Genomic DNA, 22,628 nt, shown 5'->3' with positions numbered 1-22,628 from the left:
AACATAAATCTGCATCCCAATGCAGTAAGAAAAAAGTTTCTCTTCATCAGAGAAACCCAAGGGCTTTTCCATTCACCAAGGGTTTTATGGGACCTTGACACTCATGACTCTTCTTTTTGTTCCTGGATAATAGAACATTGAAATACAAACAAATAGCAAGCAAAAGCGAACCAAGCAACCACTGTAATAACCCATAAATCTCCTGAGCTGGGAAACAGCAGCATGAAATACAGCCTAAAAAATCTAATAAAGCTTCAAGATATGCTTTTGAATAGTATATAAATAGTTAACATAATCAGAAAGCCATTGTTGCCATCTGATATAAGAGAACGTAGTGATAGACTGTCACAAAAGGCTTTTCTCTAAATCTCTCTTCTCGGATAATACAACGTAGGATCTTGTCATTCTTTCAGCTGCTGTTGCATTGATTCTCTTTCCACTCCTGGTCTCATGCCTGTCAATGCAATAATGAATACGTAAAAGAGCTTTTAGGTTGCTTAAGAACAAAGACTGGTACTTCGCAACCCAGTCACTGTGTAGCTTATTTATGTCAAAGTGCATTGGATACAAAACTCCAAGTTAAGGAGGAAATAAAAAGAAAACTTTCTGTGGGAGTGTTGGTGAAGAATCCCCATTTCAGATACCGTGTGTTTTATTACTGAAGCGGTTCTGTAGCTTCTTTTCTATCCCTTGTAGGGTTGTCAGCGCAACTGCTCTTCATTGCACCTTTTGTAGTTGGATTCATAAGAGGATTTCTAATATTACTTTCAATAGAGTGTTTGTACTTAACAATGGAATCTAAAACACTCTGCAATGGAACACACTCATTGCTCTCTCAGGAATGATGTGAAACAGGAATGATGTTAAACAGTGTCAGAACCATAATCTTAAGAAATAATCAACACCATAATCTTCAACCATTTGAAGATGTGTAAAATACAGTATAATTACTTTTTTGAGGTTTATAGTATCAGCTGGCTTAATAAAATATCACACAATGGATGTACCCACTGACCACAAAAGTCCACAACTAGTATGTCTCTCTATAATTATGCATGTGTCGCATGACACCAACAGCTCCATGCAAGAGCAACAAGAGCGATTTGGGAAGATTGATAGATTTAAGATTGTTGAGTGTCAGACTTTGAGAAAGGCATGATTGTAGGTGCCACAAGGTGAGTTTGAACATCACTTAGACTGAGCGTCTTGAATTTTTTGAGGTTGGTATTCTCAGAGGCAATCAATGAAGGGGACAGAACGCAAGACCCCACATCAAACCATTTGCTATGTGGGAAATGACCCCTCAGTGGATAACCACAGGAAGTGTCAGGCAGCAAAGGCCATAATGAATAATCACCGGTGCCTGCTTCGCCCACCCATGCAAAACTGCAGGTGTTTTCTGATGAATCACAGGTTCTGCTGAAACATCAATCTGGTAGACTCCTGGTGGGCAATCAAAAGCAACAAGCTTTGTGATAGTTCTGGCAGTGAACTGAAGTTGTGCATGCCAATTGCCTATCAGCATCAGTTGACATTTATAATCACCAATCACGTGGAATCAAATTTCCAATCACATTCAATCAAGACAATAAAGTGGTCTCTATAATCCCACAAGCTCTCACACTTGCTATTGATCATTATGGCACTGTTGCTGCTGCTGCTGGTTAATCTGTTTATTTCTACCTGCTACAAACTGCTGTTACTGGCTGTGACGATTGATTTCTCCATCAACCACCTCAGCCTCCTCCTGTTCTAATGTCTTATTACTATATTAGGGGGTGGAATTTCTCTCCTTGTGCATTATGTATATTCCATATCTCACTGATATGGGCCTGCTGGGTTCTGCTCTGTGTAGCCCTTTAGGGTTTTATTGTGCTCCCCACTGAATCTGTCGCTGCCGATTAGATCACTGGGGAGCACCCTCAACAGCAGAGTGTATTCTGCCAAACAAAAATGTATAACCATTTGTTGTAGTAAATGGCTCTATGCTGTGACATAAATGTCTCAGACAGAAATGAGGTGATGCATGCTTACCGCTGTACAGGCCAGTGGGGGGGCTCTAATGGTTTTGGGGCCATTCAGTCGGTATACAGTGGGTCCTTTAATGCCTATAGAGCAATGCCTTAATGGCAGAACATACCTTAACATAGCAGCCAGGTTCAGCTATTCATTGCAATCATGTTCCCCCAAGGGGATGATGGGTACTTTCAGCGAGACAATGTCCCTGCCATGGTGACAGAATTGTCCAGGAATACATGGTTCAAGACACATTCAGGTGAAATAACATTAATGACATGGACACCATAGTCCCCTGACATCGGTTTCTTTGGGAGTCACTCAAATGCTTTAGAAAAGAGCATCAACTTTTGTCAGTTGTGTAAAGCGCTGAAGTCTGTCTGGTTTGCTTGAACACCAGAATGTGGCAGGTCCCTTTCTGAATCACTGCCAGGATATGTAGTAGCTTTTATTAGGGCTAAAGGTGGTCCACTATGCTATATGGAGCAAGAGCCGTATTCTTCAGGTCACCGATTGTATATTTTGTCTGTTTAGTTAGAAATGATGTTAGAGATAGGTATCAGCAGGATAATCGAATTTGATTTCAAGAGTCATGCTTCAGTATATGCTTCATTTATCTGACATTAACAAGATGAGTCATGAATCAATCTTGTGTTAATGTGCAGATACATATATACATAAGAATTGTTGCACTTCTCAGTGTATTTTAATAAAATAGAGTTCATTACCACTATACAGAAGTCGAAGGAAACTAACATTTTGGAAGACTGTCTACTTTTACTTGATGTGTTTGTTTTTTGTTTTTTTTTGTTTTTTTTATTCAGTATTATTTATTTATTACTTGCTATGCAGAATGAGATTACACAATCAATATGAGATGAGTTTGATAAATCACACTGTTGGATAGAAATCTCCAAAATGCCATCTGTCCAAGAAAAAACAGCATTTGTTTTCGCACGTGACTTTGCATTTCAGCATTATCTCAGTAGTTTCAGAAAAATATACAAACCAGTTGAGAAACAGGTTATCCTTAAAAGGCCTAAGGGAAAAACATCACCAAAATTTGAGACATTTTAGACAATTTAACTCACTGCTGTCATAAAAACTTCCCAACAGTGTAATGAAGTAGTCAAACTGGGCTCTACCAGGACCAGCTACAACATTTTAATAAAACATTCAGTGCCAATAATTTGTCACTCTGAGAGAAACCAATCTTCGGCATGATTACTTTTGATACTTAGGCACATTTTGATGCTAATACTTGTTTACTTTTCTTAAATACAATTTTGAATTCAGGACTTGTGATGGATTATTTCTCCATTTTGGCACTGACAGTATTAGGAGACTGAATGAAGTGAATTGCGTCAGTTCTTTTCACTCCATTAAATTGTTTAATCCAAAATGACTGACAGGCAGGCAGGTAATGAGCTAATAGTGCAGTGTTAACGACAGCATTTTTCTCTGATGACTTCCAGAGAAGTGGAGTATTTAATAAAGTAGACATTGTACATCGGTTGGATTTATCTGCAAAATAAAATCAAAACAGCATATTATGATTTACCAAGTTCATTTTTCTTTTCTTGTCCTAATAACATCTTATACATCTCTTTAGGTCTTGTGGGGTATTTTGTTTTTTCCTTTACAGGAGTCCTTCACTTTCGGAGTGTGTCCTTGCCTTAATGTGATGTACCACAGACAAGCACCATTAAAAAGTGTCTCTAAGAGATTGTTTAAACTCTGTTCTATTTTAGGTCTGTCTGAGCCAACGACATTTGGAACGTTCTCAGGAAAGGATGTTCCATCACAGATTGCCTCGAATGGACACATCATGAGACTGGAATTTCAGTCTGATCACTCCAATACTGGAAAAGGCTTCAATATCAGCTACACCAGTATGTACCAACTACCTACCTATCTCTTTCTGTTTCTCTCTGTCTATCTGTGTGTCTGTATGTATGCCTGTCTGTCAGTCTGTCAATTACACTACCTGTTGTGTAAACCCAGAACCATTACCACCTATTTAAGTCAAAATATATTATTTATTATTTACACGTTAGTCCTTCTGCATTCAATCCAGGTTATATTCATCTGGTCTGAGTATCATAAATCCGGGATGTCATTCACTGCAGTCTGATATTGCCAGTAGTGTATTCAACAAGCGCTCTATCAATTTTCTTTAAAAATTATTTGTATTTAACCATATTGTACTTTTGTCTATATCTAGGTAAATTTGCTTGAACACCTTTGAATAAACCTGCCAGTGTAGAATCACATGCAACAAAATCAAACTTGAAATGTACCCTAAATGGTTTAAAAATAGCTTTTTTTGACATGGCATTAATTTGTGCACAAGTTTTGGTGGGTATTGGTGTCTTTTCCTTATTTCGGCAGTTATCCAGTCAAATGTCATCACGACATCACATTTGAGATATTTCCAGAGCAGCATCAGTGGAGTTTTGATAGCAGAAAATTGTTCAGCAATCTAAAAATGACATGAGTAAACATGAGCAGCAGATTTTTGAGGTCCGCTCCCCAGAATGAAGGAGGAAGGGCTTGTTTGTAGCAGTGTATAATCATACAAAGAGAAAGCAGAAAAGTCAGTTATCCATTCTAGCAGCAATATGCAGAATGTTTTGAATAGGGGGCGAAGGTCTTACCTTTTCTTGACCAGTGAAGCCATTACATCTTCGCTCTTACTGTGTTATTACTACTGTAATAACTTGTTACTTTGAGTTGTGGGTTTGAAGCAACAAGTTTTGAAGAGTTTCATACACTGACTGGAAGCATCTGCATTACTATTTCCATATATAATAACCATTAAAGGCCATTCAAAAGCACATAATAAGTACAGAAATACAGTAATTGGCACTAATAAAAGCTGAATTACACTTAGATGATTTATACATGGTTATCTGTCCTGAGTTCTTCTCAACTGATCATCTGTTTTCATGTCATACTCATGCTTTACCTACAGCAGTTAAATCTGTCCCATTGTCAGCTTTGAAACTGACTACTGCAGCCAGTGTATTTGTCTGCTCTAAGCTGAACTAGTTCTGCATGACTGATTCTGATTAATTCTCTGTGATCTCCGTGCGGTTTTGCACCATTTCACACACGACCATCCAAATGACCTTGTCTGTGACTCTTCCTTGAGAGGTGACATAATGACAAATGAAAATACTAAATGTTTTTTGCCTCTTCAGCACCAGTTTATTTAATAAAAAGTCCTATCTCTAATCCCAACACAAACAATTTTTTTCACCCTAATCCTAACACAAATGGAAGGTTTGATGCACCATTGGTGGCAAAATATGCCATTATAGAGTCTTTTTCACTCAAACATTTCTTAAAGTAATTTGCAAATACAGAAATCCTATTTATAAATACTCCCCTTTTCCTGGATATGTTATGCAGTGGTTTTACTGTCGACAGTTGTAAAAAACACAATGCACTGTTGATGAATACCCATATTTTTAAAGAAAAACAAATGTTTAACTACAATCATATAGTTTCTGATGGTGAAAGTTTTTGAGGGTGCACTTTGAATGTCTGGTCACATAAATTCTACATTGGGACTTAAAAAAGATCAGGCATCTTTGTGCTGTTTCAGTAATTTGGTCTATTAACATTTTAATGCATATATGAATATCAATAGGTGTTGCTGTGGGGATATCAGTATCTATTTATATGAATAATGTTAGAAACTCAAATATGAACTTTGACACACCAGGCGGTGCAGTTATATGCTAAGAGCAGTTCACTGGGAGCTAAAGAGTGCTTACAGAAAATAATACATTTTTAATTTAAGACTTAAAGTCAAGGTAAATTGATCCAGTAGGGTATAGGGTGCCACGTCTAAAGATTTACTTTAGTGTAATTAGAGTTGTGATTACCAGTGCTACATATAAATAAGGCTGTGAACATATATGAACAAAACCATAATCTTTGTTAGGCATAACCTTTTTGCAGAAAATGATGGTTTCTATCATTTACTATCAACAAACAATATTTTTTTTTCTAGAAACAAATACTTTTCTTTCACACCACTGGGAAGTGTAACCAGTACAGTTATATGAACAGTTACGATTCTGCTCTTATACCTCAAGTTGTTCATGATGGACTGTGATGTTGCTGTGATAGCCACAGCTAAGCCGCAGCGCCAAGGACGGATATTTCATTTCACTGTTGGCAATAAACAGAAAAAATATAGTAGTATCAAGTATATATAGTATCAAGAATAGCTCCGGAAGTGGACGCCAAAGTTTCTGCCAAAAGTACTGTAGAGGAAAGCCTCATTACTACTCCACAGTAAATACTGGATAATTGATAGGTAAATAACTAAAGAGTTGTACCAGCATGTTCAAATGTTTTAAATTAACTTTCTTGGGACTCTGCCTCTGTTGGACTGTCTCTGTCTCTCTGAGCCCAGCTCTGTTCTTTGTTTTGCCTTTGCCTAATGACACCATCATGAAACATTTCGATAAACACTTCATGCCTTCCTTATGAAGATTCCATCAAATTGCCTTTGATATTACTCTGGTCTTTCTCATTACCTAGTGTTTTTTTGCACTGAGAAATGATCAAGTGTCTGTTTTTCTTTTATCTGCCATTTTAACTGACCTGGCAGGCTGACAAATACACACACACACACACACACACACACACACACACACACACACACACACACACACACACACACAAATACACACAGCATGCAGGTTGGAGAAGCAAAACCCATTAAGTGAACTAAAGCTAACGTGTGCCTAATTAGATTTAGTTTTCCTAGAGAAGCAGATCTCTAATGTTTTGCTGTCAATGTGTAAAATTTGACATATGAAGGCTATGAAGCTGGACAGAATCTTACTTAATATTTTAACATAGTGTTTGTTGTAATATTTAATAAATTTTCCTTTTGGTATGAGAGTATTCTGTATCATAAAAACACATCTGACATTTGTAACAAACCAATCTGCTTGAAAATTGGTCAAAGGTTATGATTAGTTATTATGATTGTAATTGTGGATGGACTGCCTCCATAGACTTATAAGCGTTAACAGGCACGCTCGCCTTGCACCAATATAGCAGTAAATGTGTTTTACTCTATAGAAAAATAAACAGAAATGTCTGACACATCGTTTGTTTTAAGTTAAACCTTTACAAAGTAGCTACTTACTAGAGGTCAGTCACAACTGACACACTTCCAGAGATTGCTTCACAGACACTCATATTGAGGGCTAATGTGTGTGGGGGTGTGGGGATGGAAGGCAAGTGGACCCAACCACTGACAGTCATATGAGGGGAAGCGCGCTCTTTCAAAACTTAAAAACACATCGTTTTTCATCTATAATTAGCACAAGTGCTTTCAATTCATATTATTATTTAAAAGTGATATAGTTAAGGTTACAATGATATATTGTGGGTTCCAGACATGGATTGTTTATAAAGATGGCTGTAGCCTCCGTGACGTCATCTATAGATTTCTGAAGAGCGGTTTTGAAGCTCAGCATGGGCTGCTTTGCTGTCACCATCTTGGCAGTGCCTGACTCTGCCTAATTTACAGCTAATCCCAAAATGGGCAACAAGGTGGAGTGTGTGGAGCTGAGACTTGGTGCATGCCAGTTTGGGGCAAGCATACGCTCACCTGGCTGTCACTTGAAGCGGCACGCCCTAAATTATGCATAACTTTAAGCCTTAATGAAATTTAAATGGTTGATATATAAAAATTCACCCCCTGTACATTTTCCACAAAGAGGAAAATCAGCTCTAGTGACCAAAACTATTTTTGTACCAGGCTGTAAACATGTTTATTTCTGCTGTAAATGCTGGGCAACACAGTGCATTCATGACCTGTTGTTCTGAGCATGTAGTGATTGGTGCAAAATTACCCCAAAACTCACTTGGTCCATGGGGAGAAACTAATATGAGAACAATGTGTACACAAGGGAAATATGTCATTGCACCTCTTTAAAAAGTCACACTCTGCCAGTATAAAACTAATCCTTGCACAGTGCACTCACTTTAGGTTCAAGCCTTTTGACACAAAATATTCAACATATTGTTGTCAAACTTAGAGGTCATCTCTTCCTCTCTATCCCAGCCATATTATTCTGCAATTTCTTTTCCTTATTTTCCCCTCTCTCCAATCCATCATTTTGATCTCTGGCTTTCACTCTGGCTCATGCTTTCTCTCTGTTGTTTTGCTTTTTCATTCAGACTCAACCTTGTCATACACTTTTTTTTTCTCTGAATCGCTCACAGTGTACACTCAGGTATTTTAGCCAGACATAACTGCTTTTTTTTTCTTTGTCACCTTGGCTTTTGTCTCTCATCTCCCTGTTCTAAGTTTAAACATATAATTTGAATATTTTTTGTATTGTCATTTTGAGCGTTTTTTCATATATATGTATACACCTCTTCCTCCCAATCTTTTCCACCACTTATTATATCATGCTTGTAAATATGTGCATGGTTATTTTCTTTGAATGCCCATGGCTTTTGTATGCGTGTGCTCCACATGTATATTTGAACACATGCTCATGTATGCAAATGTGTCTGTATTCATCTGACAGTGTATGTAATACATGTGCAACTCCCAATGTTTATGTATCTGCCAGTTCCTCTCTTGCTCTCATTTTTTCTCTGTCCTTCTCTTTCTCTCCCTGCTCTCATTTCCTCTCCATCAGTAGCTAATCAACCTGAGACATGTCCAATCACTGGGTTTGTGCTCTGGGTGGGATCAGGTTAATCTCTGGAATGGGGATAATATAAGCTAAACATGACAGGGTTGAATCCACGTGAAAATAATTCCATTCCCATATTTCCATATCAGTGGAGATGTCACATTCAGTGACAGTGATACAGCTTTCCTTTTTTTTCTTTGGTGGAACCAATTTTCGGGTATTGAAATAAATTGAAAAACCAGGGAAGACTGTTCAAATTAGTAAATACGTTCACGTATTCTGAAACACTAACAATTCACATATCCATATTATAGATCGCATGTATGATGTATAATTTTCTTTTCTATCACATTTTCTCTATGCTCATTCAGTTCTACAGCAGTTTGCTTTTGTTTCATAGTTTATTTGGTACTGTGTCTATCGGCTCCTATTGTAACTTTTCTCTCACTGTTGTCTCTGTAGCATTTGGTCAGAATGAATGTCATGACCCAGGAGTACCTGTCAATGGTCAAAGGTATGGTGACCAATTTCAGCTGGGCAGCTCTGTGGCTTTTCGCTGTGATCAAGGATTCATTAGGACACAGGTAATAATCAGATACTTTATTATTTGAAACTACTGTTCATACAGTTTTTTGCCAATGTAAACATTCGTTTAAGAATTGTCATTGTGAGTATTCATATTGGTATACGTGTGTAAAAGCATGCATGAAAATATAAGTGACAAACATTTATATCTTATATTGTTATCATGTTTCCAGGGATCAGATCAGGTCACTTGCATCATCCAGGATGGAAATGTTGTTTGGTCTGCGGCTGTACCTCGGTGCGAAGGTGAATATAAACAGACACACACACATAGAAACTGTTAACTGTATGTATGAGCAATGGGGAATCATTCAAAATGTTTCACTTGCCAGACTGTAAGGTGACAAAACATTCAACTATTTGGCTCTTGCTGTGCATCTTAAGTGTGTGTATGCACCTTAGAAATTGTATAAATTTCCTCTTGTAATTGCTTTAGCCTCCAGCCTCCCCACACTTATTCAGGCTATTTGCATGCATCTTTCTCTCTCAACAATAATCTTAAATGAGACTGGCACAAGTTCTGCAGAATCTCATTCAGTGAGACACATTCATTATATAGAGATGTATCCATGGTGTGCAGATAAGCTAATATGTGTAAGTAATAATAAAAGGACATCGAATGTGCTATTATTTCAACACTTTTTGAAGGCGAATGGCAACTGCTGGCCTTTTTTTTTTTTTTTTTTATCCCTCCCATCTTGATTGTATTGTCTAAATGGCATTATCAAATGTTGCCTGTTGTTAATAAATGGGATGGAGACAATCAAATTGAATAGGGTTGTCTCCTTATTAAATATGGAGTATGGGAAAATATTATCCCTCCCATTGGACAGGGAAAGATAATTATGTTTTATTTCTAGAATGAGTGCAGCACACTGCTTCAGTATGCACAGAGTGGGTAAAAGAAAGTGAGAGAAAGAAAAGGGATTTTTTTTTTTTTGCTGAAAGTCTTGAGTTATGAGAACAATCAGAAGGGTGAAGGTATCAGCTCCTTGAGAACAGAAGAAGTGGTAAGAGAGTGAAAGAGCCATTGCAAATTATATATTTTAGAAAGAGCAGCGGATAATTTACAGATCGCGAACTCTAGGTCTTAAGTTGTGTCAAGGCTGTTACTCTGTATGTCAACTTAATGCAATTGCCAGAGAGACTCAAAAAAGAAACTGAGAAAACCAAAGCTAATATAAATTGTTTTATTTTTTATTGATGTGGAATCTGGACTCAACTTAAGGTAAATCATGCATTTTAATGTAGCATAATTGAGATTTTGGATCTCTAAATGTTAGCTATAAATTAGTGTCAAGATGTGTCAGCCTTGCCGCCTGCAGCCCTCTGAAATGCAAGGAAATGAGGAGCTCTTTTTTGGCATCATTTGACACATAAATACACTTGATTTCCCCTATAAATGATCATGCTATAATTATTTTTGCCTTTTTCAAACATGAGCAACTCAAAATTGTTTACCGTAGCACAAGATTGGCACGGCATAATTTCTGAAGGTAAATGTTTATGTATGAAATCTAAAAATTCAGAAAGGATTAAAGAGCTAAAATAAATTGAGCAGATGATGAATCTGCTTACTCGATGAAATATGAGTGTCGTGTTCATGCCATAACACGTTTACAAGAAAAAATTATTAATTTCTCTCTCTCTCTCTCTCTCTGTTTGTGTGTGTGTGTGTGTGTGTGTGTGTGTGTGTGTGTGTGTGTGTGTGTGTGTGTGTGTGTGTGTGTGTGTGTGTGTATGTGTGGGTCTGTTTATCTTTATTTCCCTGTAGCTCCATGTGGAGGCCATCTCACAGCTCCTACTGGTGTTCTGCTATCTCCTGGTTGGCCCTCCTTTTATAAAGACTCTCTGAATTGCCAGTGGGTGATTGAAGCGCAAACAGACCATGCTGTGAAGATACACTTTGACAGGTGAACTTATTTGGTTATACTGTATAGTTACAGAGAGATGTTTTGTCAGGTTTGTTAAAGTTTCCCCATGTTATTCAGTTAATTATTCATATTGTTTTGAGTTGGATAATGTAGTCATCAAGTATGTCATTTTTTCCTCTTCCAGGTTTGTCAGCTAGAGCATCATTTATTTAGTCTTTCAGAAGCATTATAAGTTAGTCAGTTTTAAATGTAGTTGGTGAATATCTGCCGCAGTAAATGTTTGATGTTGGCTTTTTGCACATTTCATCTGGAAACGAACCAAGAGCAGACACAGTGTAGCCCAACATTGGTATAGCGGAAATTTCTCTTCTTTGGATGTGAAGTAAGGGCCATGTAAAGTCAGTTTTGCATGGTACATCAGTGATTCTCAACTGTTGGTTTTTTTATCCTACTGGGTAGTTAATTTCATCCAAGCGCTGCCCTTTTCCTAAATTAGCTGCTATTTGATGGATTTGATGGATAGATTGATAATCAGGGTCCTAAGAGCCAACTCTGCTTCTTAAGGCCCTGCAGCCACAACTGTATGTAATCACTCAGTCAGTCAACAGGTCAGTTACTCAGATTGGAGTAGAGGCAATGAAGAAAGTGAGTAAGAGGGAGATAACAAGTCAGCCAATTGTTCAGCTAATTAGTTACACAAGTGTTCAGTTATTTAACAGGCAGGTAGAATATGACTCAGTCGCTTTTCTTCACTTCAATTAGCCTAGCATATTGCCAGATAGGTCATCAGTCTGTTATTGCTCAATGGTCTGTGCCTACAATGGATGACTTCAACAAAATGAACACTGCTGCTAAATCCTCCAGCGTCTGATGTGTTTATTGGTTTAATATCTTTTGCTACTGATTATAAACAAATATTTGCTGTTAGTTGCCTGCACACAGATTTTGTATGCCAGTCGTATAAATGTTATCTTTTTGAATGTCAGGTTATTGCGCATGTTTGTGTTTTTTTGTTTAGGTTTCAGACTGAGGTCAACTATGACACACTGGAAATCAGGGATGGTCCCTCAACCTCCTCTCCACTGATTGGTGAATACCATGGCACCCAAGCACCTCATTTCCTGATTTCCACGTCCAACTTCCTATTCCTGTTGTTCACTACAGACAATAGCCGCTCGGCCGCAGGCTTCAGCATCAGATATGAAAGTAAGGCTGATTGACTGACTAATAGAAATTTTTGGTAGGCACTCTCTGAATTGCTTACAGATACTCCTACAAAGCAGGAATGTGTTTTTTTCAGTGTTCTCTGAGTTCAGACCAGCTTAAAAGTGTGTAATTACCCATACACGTGCACTCATCCTCTTGACCTTGACTGTGTGGTATTTGTGCTTGTGTGATGTGATTCTAAGGTGTGAAAATGGAGTCAGACTCTTGTCTCGATCCTGGTATCCCAGTTAATGGTCGTCGTCATGGCAGCAGCTTTTCCATTGGCTCCCGTGTCTCATTTACATGTGACCCTGGATACACACTGAGTGATCAGGAGCCAATTGTTTGTGAGCAGAATCATCAGTGGAGTCACGCACTTCCCAGTTGTGATGGTGAGAATCTTTCCTTCTTTCATTTTAGCCCTCTTGATCAAGGCCTGTAGTGGGCTGAAACCTTTAGCAACATATTCCAAAAATAATTTAAGACTAAGAATTTGGTGATAATGTGAGGTACTCATTCACATGCTGGAATATCGGTTGAGTGTTAAGTTCTTTAAATACAGGAAACAGTGAAAATGTGGTTATCAAGGTCAAGTCAGGACCACTGTAACCTCTTTCAAGAAATCTGAAAAAGGAGAAAGACAAAGAAATTTCCTGTACAAACTGACACAGCAGGTCAGTGTCACCTTGTTCCTTTTCCTCAGAAGACAAAGCACTTTATCCCCCTGAGGTGCTTAAAACAAAACACAACTGAAAAGAGGTTTTTAAATACTCTTGTCAAAAGCTAGACTAAATCTTATGCTTTGCCAATGAAGTGATCTTGATCTGAATTTAATATTGAACCAAAAAACAAGGTGATTTATTATGTAAACTTTAGAGATGAAGTTTTTAATTTCTCCAGCTAAACACTGCAGCTAAGGAAAAGAATCAACAACTTATTGTTGTGGTAATTTGGAGCCTCTCCAGCACTGCAGAATAAGAGTGTATTGCATTATCCATTTGAAAAACAGCAAAACATTGATAAACATTTCTGTTTGTTAGACGATTGCTACATTAATTTAGCTCTTTTCTACATATCCATCCGTGCTTCTATTGTCTATACTGTAGCTCCTTATCCATGCAGCTGGCATAAAGGGGTGGAGCCTATGCCAGCTGACATTGGGTCAGTACATCCTGCTCAGCTCTCCAGTTAATCATAGGGATACTACATATATGAAGATAACCATTCACGCTTACACCTACAGACAATTTAGAGTCACCAGTTAAACACAATGTATGTCATGGGAGCACCCAAAGGAAAGCCATGCATCATGGGAAAACCATACAAGTCCTACCCAAGGCACCACTCATCTGGCATGTTCGAATCCAAAACCTTGTTATGAGGGAATAATGCTAAACCACTGCTTCACTGTCCTATCTCTGTTTTTCAGAAAATGGGAAATTAGATCTAACCAAATTCTTGAGTTAGGTTTGAATGTAAATGTTTTAGTATTTGTAAATGAATCAGTTTTTAATAACACTTAATATTTTATTAAGTATAAGTACACTGCCCTGCGACTCATTTCAACTGAGTTGATGACTGAGATAATACAACAACAGGCAGCTCTTACTTTGAGCTCTTAGTTATGTGTCACTGATGACACAGTTGATGTGCAATGCAAATACAAAGAAAAGACACAGGGCAGATGAAGTTAAAAGGCCCTTCAGTCTGTAGCCAGGCAGGCGTATGTTTGGCAATAAGCAGGCACGATCTAGCAAAGAGTGACCAGTACTGCAACAGCTGCCCGCACACAACCGTACTTCACCACAGTTGCATTGCCAACATGAAGTGTTCTTCAGCACGGTCTCTTGTAGCCGCCAGCTGAGTGTTTGTTGTGTATAAGAAAAGTTTGGGGATAGTGAAGTGTCAATTCAGAAGTATCATATAGTAGCTAGTTAGTTTATTCACTTAATCACAATACTAACATATTAAATAACTTAACATGATCAAATTTAAAGAAAAGGCCCAAATAACATTAGATATTATCAAATATTGGTTAAAAAATACAATTCAGTCAGTGCATATAAAAATACTAAACAACATAGTCTTATTGAGCCAGAGAGTCACTGGTAGACAAAATGAGAGAGGGAGTTGGCGCAGTTGTTACCACGACTTTTTTTATCCAAACTAAGTTATAAAAAATACTATTTCTAGTCATCATTTCACTTGGTGTAACTGGCAGCCATAGTGTTAATTGTACAAAAAACCCCTCACATTTCAGACTACACATGACCACAATGGCCCAAGATGGACTTCCAGCCTCAGTGAAATTATGCAGATCAACAGGCACTCTTGAAACAGATGCTCACTGGCCACTTGCAGGCCCTCTCATTCAGAATTTACCACAGCTCATGCTATCATGGGAGATGAATACACGACGTCTGATTTGATCTGCTGTTTGAAAAGAATCCAATTTGAAACCCAAAGTCAGGATGTGTCAACTTGGGAGTGAGTTCATACCGAGGCAGTCTATCTCGCTGTATCAGCCATATAACGTAAGCAGTTTTAAACAGCCACTCTGACATTTTCAATTTTCATTCAAGCATGCCATCTCACCAGACAGTTGTCACGTTACAAGACACACTATTTCAGAATGGCACTTAAACAGTGTGTAAGCCTTTACTAAAATTTAATATGTCTTAGTTTGCTTTCAGAGAGGATCATATGCCTAGAATTATGTGTCACATTTGTTTAAGGATGACTGACTTTTTCATCAATTAATTAATTAATTAATTATTGTCTTTCCCTACTTTGTTACCTTGCTCTTTTCCTACCTATTGAGAATTTCACATATTCAGTTCAACTGATATGCATGTTTTGAAACTGTGGATGGAAACCAGAACAAAAATCCATGCAAACAAAAAGAAAACCCCCAGCGTCCACTCAGAAAGGGCTTGGACATCTTACATCAGTTCAGAGGAAGGAGGAGGGAACTCATCTTCAAAAACTCCCACTGCCATAATTAAAGCAGACATTGTAGACTTGAAGACACATGCACACATTAGCGACAATGATCTTATTTACAGTGTTGTCGCAGAGGCACAGTTAACATTTTACGAGGAAAAGTCAGGTCTTTTGCTACGATCATACACAGCGCTCAACCACCAAAAGTCATTATTTTTACGATATTGTGTGTAAAAGAAAAATCAAAATGACGTGTATTCCCCGCAAAGGCATGCAGACACCGTTCCCTCTCAGTAATGCCACAGTGTCTGTTGGACCCAAACTGCTAATCCTGTTCCTGCAGGTCAGCTAAATTGCCAAACAGATAATACAGAACACTGGCTGCTCTTTTATGTGTCAGGGAGAGTAGCAAAGGGGCACTGTGACATTTTAAAGTTTGCAATTGGTGCCAGGACAACAACTTGTCAGAAGTGGCCAAAGTCGCAGTATCTCTTTTAGTAAAAATGCCATGACATCCTTTAAGAGGGAGATAATTAAAGATAGAGAAAAAGAAGGAGGAGGAATGTAGCTAAAATCAGGTGTAATACATTTCTCTCCTCATCTTGACACGCCCTGAAAAACATATCATGCTTTATCTGTTTCTCTTTCAGAATTCAGACTCATGCTTCTGCTCTCAACCCTGAAGGGCCGCCACACTTTGATTTGCCTCACAGTATTTTGTTAAAGTCATGAATAGTCTTTCTTTCTGTCTTATTCTTTTTCTCACATTGCTATACAACTCACTTTCACACACATACACACACACACACACACACACACACACACACACACACACACAAACAATTAACAATCTGTCTCTGTCTTCACACATACTGATCATCCAAAGACATTGAAGTATGCACTTTTACACACAATAGATACACTCATGCACAGACAGACATCAGAACATGCCTCCCTCAACAAGGGTCATTTAGTCAGACAGTGTCCTAGTTTTAGTTGAATCCTGGTGGGAGTGTGAAAGAAAAACTGGCACTGGTTACCACAACACACACAAGACAGCTAGTCAGAGAGGCAGAGAGAGGGAGAGCGGCTCTCATCCAGCTATTCAACCCAACTGCAGCTCTTTTGAAATATGATATGGAATGAGATGGAGGGAAAGACACTGATAGACAGAGAGATAGGAAGGGAGAGGTGGAGACACAGCAGCTCACAACAAACACATTGGAGTAGATGCAGTATGAAGAAATAAGAGAAGCTGCAACATCTGTCTTCATAAAGTCCAGATAATAAATAGTAATAATTTAACAAACCTTTCAAATGAATCATCACAGTGTTTATTTTAGGAGCTAAAAGGTACTCTTTTGCACCAATATATATAATATATATATGTATATATATATATATATAGTAATATATTAGCCTCCGCCATTTAGTTTGTGTCATAGCTTTTTATTTTCATGCCAAACACCTTGAAGGACTTAAAATGAATGAAACAGATGGAAGCACAGTGCGAGAGAAACAAGAAGTCAATATATTATCTTAGTTCAACAGTCTTTAATGCACTGCGAGGCCTCCTTTACTCTCCATTACGTAAGCAATTTGTTATGTGGTTTCCAGTTTGTTAACTAATAATTTAGAGCAAAGCAATCTGTCACTTAGTGGTGACCTCTTAACCGTATTGAAGACTAGGATTTTTTCTGAATTTTCGGAGGTCTTTGTTTTTAGCCAAAAGGGTTTGTACAATGGTTAAACTGAAAATTCGTCTCCCTCACTTTTCTCTTTTCCATGGCTTTTTTCTTTAGCTCTTTGTGGAGGCTATGTTTACGGTAAAACAGGGACTATTCTTTCACCTGGCTTTCCTGACTTCTACCCTAACTCTCTTAACTGCACCTGGACTATAGAAGTGTCTCATGGGAAAGGTAAGAACACACACACTCAGACATAATGGAAACACCCATCAATTTTGCTTGGAAAAAATATTGTTCTGATTTCTTTCTTCATTTGTTAATTAATGGGTTTATTAAACTAACTCTATGTCCCTTTCTGTGCATCTATCCATTTATTCATGCATCCATCTTCCCATCCATCCCTCCATTCATCTGTCCTTCCATTCATCCATGAATTTCAAGGAGTCCATCTCGTTTTCCACACTTTCCATCTGGAGGAGAACCATGACTACCTGTCCATCACTGAGGACGGGAATTTCCAGGTCCCAGTAGCTCGACTCACTGGCTCAGTGCTTCCCCCGAGTGTCAAAGCAGGACTCTATGGGAACTTCAGCGCTCAGCTACGATTTATATCAGATTTTTCCATGAGTTATGAAGGCTTTAATATTACTTTCTCAGGTAAGAACACTGGCACAGGGGTTGTATTTTTTTTTTTTTTTTTTTTTTTTTTTTTTGGGATGAAGCGAACAATAAATCTGTCTAACTGTTTAGAGGATAGACTGAACCATAGTCATTTTAACCAGACATAGGCTTAGATCTTTCTGATCTAGGACGACAGACAAACAGAGGTAAACAATGGGAAAGGTTGTGTTACATAGTTGTATTCTTGTATGTTAACATGGTACCTTACAAAGGCAGAGCGGTAACTAACAAGTTTGAAGTTGGAAGGCTCTTCACCAAACTTTAACGGTTATAAGCTTTTAAATAATAAAACCTAAAAAAGCATTATTATACTGTACTCTTAGCCCCATTTGGGACTGTCTCCCACGCAGTGGATGAGACAGTTCAGGAAGGTCTCATAAAATAGCTCAGGGAAATGGTTATGCTCTGCTCTTTAATGGAGGTGGAGCGATTAACTAGATGTGCATTTCCCTAACCACTCAGTTACTCTTCATCCTTGAAGTCTTTTCTCTTGTATAACTGAAAATACTTAGAATAAAGCAAAAATCTTGCCTTTGTGTTGCTTGTTTTTTATGTTTTGTAATGTCACATCTTCATTTTATTGTGGTGTGCTAAGCTATAATGGGCTCATTACTGAACCCTTCACACTTGAAAACCAAGTTTGACAAGCGATTCAAAGTTTACATTTATGCTTTATCAGATGTATTTTCAAAGAGTGTTTTTCAGTTTTACAAAAGAAAAGATTTATGGCAAGATGACGAACTGGTTAGTCTTGCAAATACATCTGACATCTGATACTTCTGATTAGCTGCTCCACCTTCATTAGCACAGCCACTTCCCTGACCTACGGGACCTTCCAGGGTTGTCTTGCACGCAGGGGATGAGCCAATGGGGCAATTGCACTTTTTGTTTTGAAAATCTAAATGGCGCAATGAAAATAATTTTGCAAATAAAATATATGTTCTACTATTTTCTTCAGCGTTCTTGACTATTTAATGTATGAATTTCTAATTAATGAATAACATTAAACTAAAGAATTTAAAGATTAGTTTTATCTAATCACGTTACTTTTGCTAAGCTGGGCTAGTGACCTTTAAGCAGGTTTTTCTAGTATTACGTTTTTCTCCATTATGCCTTATTTATGTGGCTTGACAATTCAATTACCAAGATGTTGGAGTATCAAAACTGATCAATAACCTGATACAGAAACAGTTTGTAAATTAGCTTTTGCTAAGGCTGTATCAGCAGCTAGCTGTAACTAGCTGGAGTGCAGTAATTGCAGTTTGGATTTAACCTCTGTTTCTAGTTCATACGAATATTACATGTTGGTTTTGTCTTGAAAAATAATAAATCTTAATGACATAATATACAGTAATGTATATTATATAGCAAAACACAGTCATAAAATGCTGGTCTTCACTAGTAGCACTAGCAGTATTGTGATTAATTGTGATTAAGATAACAGGAGTTTTTAACCATCAGGTTAAATTGTAATACATGACAGAAGCACTTTTCGAGGTTTAAGTTTAACTCCAAATTTTTTAATGTAATTCATTTCTTTCTGTTAACCTCATAATCATTAGTCTTGGTGAACTGAGTGACATTCACACAGTTCCTCTACATTTCACATCACTAGTCTTTTTTATTATGACTCCTCAACAATGTTATTTACCTCTCCTGAATGTATAGAGTATGACTTAGAGCCATGTGAGGATCCTGGTGTACCGGCGTTCAGCAGGAGGATGGGATTCAGGTTTCGAGTTGGTGACTCGCTGGCCTTCTCTTGTTTCCATGGCTACCGACTTGAGGGAGACAGCAAGATCACTTGTCTGGGAGGAGGCAGGCGAGTCTGGAGCAACACGCTACCACGATGTATAGGTAAGATAGTCAAGTAGACAGACTGACAAGTGCCCCAGTGAAAATGTAAAATGATTGGCACTGCACACAAAAAACACAAACAATACAAAATCAAGGTAATTTTTTTTCTTATTTCAGACACATAGTTGTTTACAGTTTAACTGACCTTGCCTTGTAAAACTTTCCTTTTGTACACAACATTAAATAAAGCAATACTGCTGTATCAAGTATTTCTGCCTTCGATTCATATGGTTTGGAGTGGTTTATCTTGTGTGACAGTAACTATTAGCTTGTAAAATAAAACTTTCAAATGAACTTCTTCACCATATCAATAAGCCCAGAGATAACATATCAGCATTTTCATGGTTGTACATCACCAATATTTTATTGCTGACACAATGGCAATTTACTGTTATTTGATTGGTTGAGTATAGGATTTGACTTTTAGCAGGACATAATTTGCTAGTATTTAATGATTATCAGTAATTTATAAGTCCGACTGGTGACTGCTGGTAATTTTCAAGCCGCAAAAAGAGCAGACTGAAACTGCTATAATAGCATTATCTGTCAAGAGATCAGGCCTGACTAAGAGGAAACTGAGCGACAGCAGCTGGCAACATGCACTTGGTTTATCGCTCTCTCTCTTTTTCTTTCTAAATGCCCCTCTCTTTAGCTCTCTGTCTCTTTCTAACTTTCTAACTGGTTCTCCTCCTCTCCCTCTGTATTTGGACAGTCCTATGGTAGATAATTAGGTCATTAGCTGTTTTATGAAAAGTGTTAATACTGTGTCTTTTTTTACTCCCCTTCTCCCTTTTCTAATTTCTCTCTGCATATTTTCAAAGGGCTCTTGTCTTGGTTCATCTGCTGTCTTCTCTTCTTTTCAAGCTCTCTCTTCATCCCTTTCTTCTCCTTCCTTTGCTATCCTCTTTTCTCTAACTCCCACTCTACATTGCTGTCCTCACTCCACAAAAGAATTTCTGAAGAATTGCTGGTAGCATCCTTGAATTTATGCTCTTTATCTCCTGCCCTAATCTGCTTTAAAAACTACATAACATTTACAAAAATGTTGTTTTGGATTTCAGATTTGTTCAGATTTGAGAAAGACTGCATCTTTTTTTCCATATTGTTCCACTCCGCCTTCTCTCTTGTCTATCTCATTACTTCCATTTCCTCTTTATCCCTTCCAAGCAGTGGTGGTCCTCCTCAGTGGGAGTTAAAAGCCTGCTCGGCTCGCTTCTTTTCTCCTCTCCTCATTTACATATGACAAAACTCTATTTGCACAAAGTACCACTTATTTGAATTCCTAAACTTTGATAGGCACTGCACCTGCTAGATAATTCTGTATAATTTATAGGAAATACTTTTTTCTAACAAACTAATCCAGACCTGCTTTTATGCAGTGTTCTTCATTTTGCCCCTTTTTTTAATCTTTTCCATTTTATGTTTAATTGCTTTGCTTTTGTGTGTATTTTGCTTTTTGTCATGCTTGATGTTATTGTGCTTTTAAGCTGCTTTATACTATATGGTTCATTATTATTATCATTATTATCATGTCTGCTAAGTCAACCAAGGTTTGTGGTCATAAAGCACATGCACTTTTCTCTAATCTCTCTTTCTCATGTAGAATTATGAGTCTCTTTTTTTTTTCTACACAAAAAGCCAAACCAGATATTTTCACTGCTCAAAAATAATTAGGTAGTATTGCTGTGATTTTGATCCACAGTGTCTCTGTCCCCTTTTTTCTCTTGCTGTAGCTGAGTGTGGAGCCTCCTCACTAGGACCAGAAGGCGTTCTCCTCTCTCCGAATTTCCCTTCTAACTACGATAATAACCACGAGTGCATTTACCGCATCACTACTGAAAAGGGCAAAGGAATCAGGCTGAAAGCTGAGAGCTTCTTATTGCAAGATGGAGACTATCTCAAGGCATGTATTCACACACACATACAAGGCATGTATTCACACACACACACACACACACACACACACACACACACACTCACACTCTCACTCACTCACTCACTCACTCACTCATTCACTCACTCGTGCAAATTTCCAATCAGGTGGTACAAATCCATAAATGCATAACTTACTTACTCAGACACAAATACATATGACACATACAGGATTATAACATAATCATAACCTGTCTATATGCAAAGTTTTTATAAATATGCTCAAACAGATTGATATTATGGGTTTGGCTTATGTCAAATAATGCTTGAAAAGTAAACAGAAGTTTAGTTGTAGATGTTGGCATAACCATGAACCATGTGTCATAACACAAACAAACTAACATATTTAGAGGATGTGGTCAGTGAAAACAAAAACAAAATTAAGGATTCCACTATATACAGCTATTTGCCTTTAAACAGCTTATAGTATATGGCAGGACTTGTTAGTTTTTAAATATTTTAAATATTGATATTTTTCATTCAGAGATATCAAAGTGTGAATAGTATAGCCAAAAGCATTTTACTTTGATATTCACAGCCACCTACATCTTGGAGAGCATAATTGCAGATATAATTTAATGATATAAATAGAAGTATCAGAATATCCAGCCTCAACTTGAAACTTGACTTATGTATGTATTTTCTATTAATGTTAGCCACTTCATTACTTCCCTGTGCCTCCTATGAATTCATTCAATCGTTCATCAAGGGGTGCAGTTACCTGCATAACGCCAGACCAGTTTGAAATTGAACAAAAAATTCAGGGAGGTTCATCTTTGTTTAGCACAAATGCAAAGAACCACCTTGGATGTGAATTTCTCCTAGATATATTTATGTCCATACTCAGTAGTCATTTTTATGTTGCACTGCTGAGCCCAAAGTTTCTCAACACAATCCTCATAGCCCATTCTGCAAGCTTTTGTTCCAGCCATGCACACCTGGTCCAATTAAGATGTCAGGGAATGTGTAGTCCTTAATTATATGAGGTGTACAAGAACAAGGCAGGAGTAAAAACACAAACGACAGGAAGGGCTTTGAATCCTTGGTTTACCCAGTATGTAGTTAAATTGTATTACCAAGGTTTGCCCTGGATGTTAGATGTGTTAAACATTGCTGTAAGAAGCAATAACATCCCTGCAGGGGTTTATAACCCATGTTCTCTATTA

At 37.7% G+C, this 22,628-nt stretch overlaps 1 protein-coding gene across 1 annotated transcript in view; it reads left to right on the top strand.

Annotated features, from left to right (window-relative positions):
- LOC111219088 (CUB and sushi domain-containing protein 1-like) overlaps positions 1-22,628 on the top strand; it is a 303,797-nt gene that overhangs the window by 161,994 nt on the left and 119,175 nt on the right. The window contains exons 15-24 of the mRNA XM_022741679.1: positions 3,768-3,908; positions 9,159-9,280; positions 9,455-9,527; positions 11,056-11,194; positions 12,174-12,361; positions 12,565-12,753; positions 17,107-17,223; positions 17,434-17,649; positions 19,342-19,530; positions 21,264-21,433. Of these exons, the coding sequence (XP_022597400.1) occupies positions 3,768-3,908; positions 9,159-9,280; positions 9,455-9,527; positions 11,056-11,194; positions 12,174-12,361; positions 12,565-12,753; positions 17,107-17,223; positions 17,434-17,649; positions 19,342-19,530; positions 21,264-21,433 (1,544 nt within the window). The remainder of the gene's footprint in view (positions 1-3,767; positions 3,909-9,158; positions 9,281-9,454; positions 9,528-11,055; positions 11,195-12,173; positions 12,362-12,564; positions 12,754-17,106; positions 17,224-17,433; positions 17,650-19,341; positions 19,531-21,263; positions 21,434-22,628) is intronic.

This window comes from Seriola dumerili, unplaced genomic scaffold, assembly GCF_002260705.1.
Source record: "Seriola dumerili isolate Sdu_G_001 unplaced genomic scaffold, Sdu_1.0 BDQW01000003.1, whole genome shotgun sequence".
Taxonomy (NCBI): domain Eukaryota; kingdom Metazoa; phylum Chordata; class Actinopteri; order Carangiformes; family Carangidae; genus Seriola; species Seriola dumerili.
This window is presented reverse-complemented; position numbering and strand designations above follow the sequence as displayed.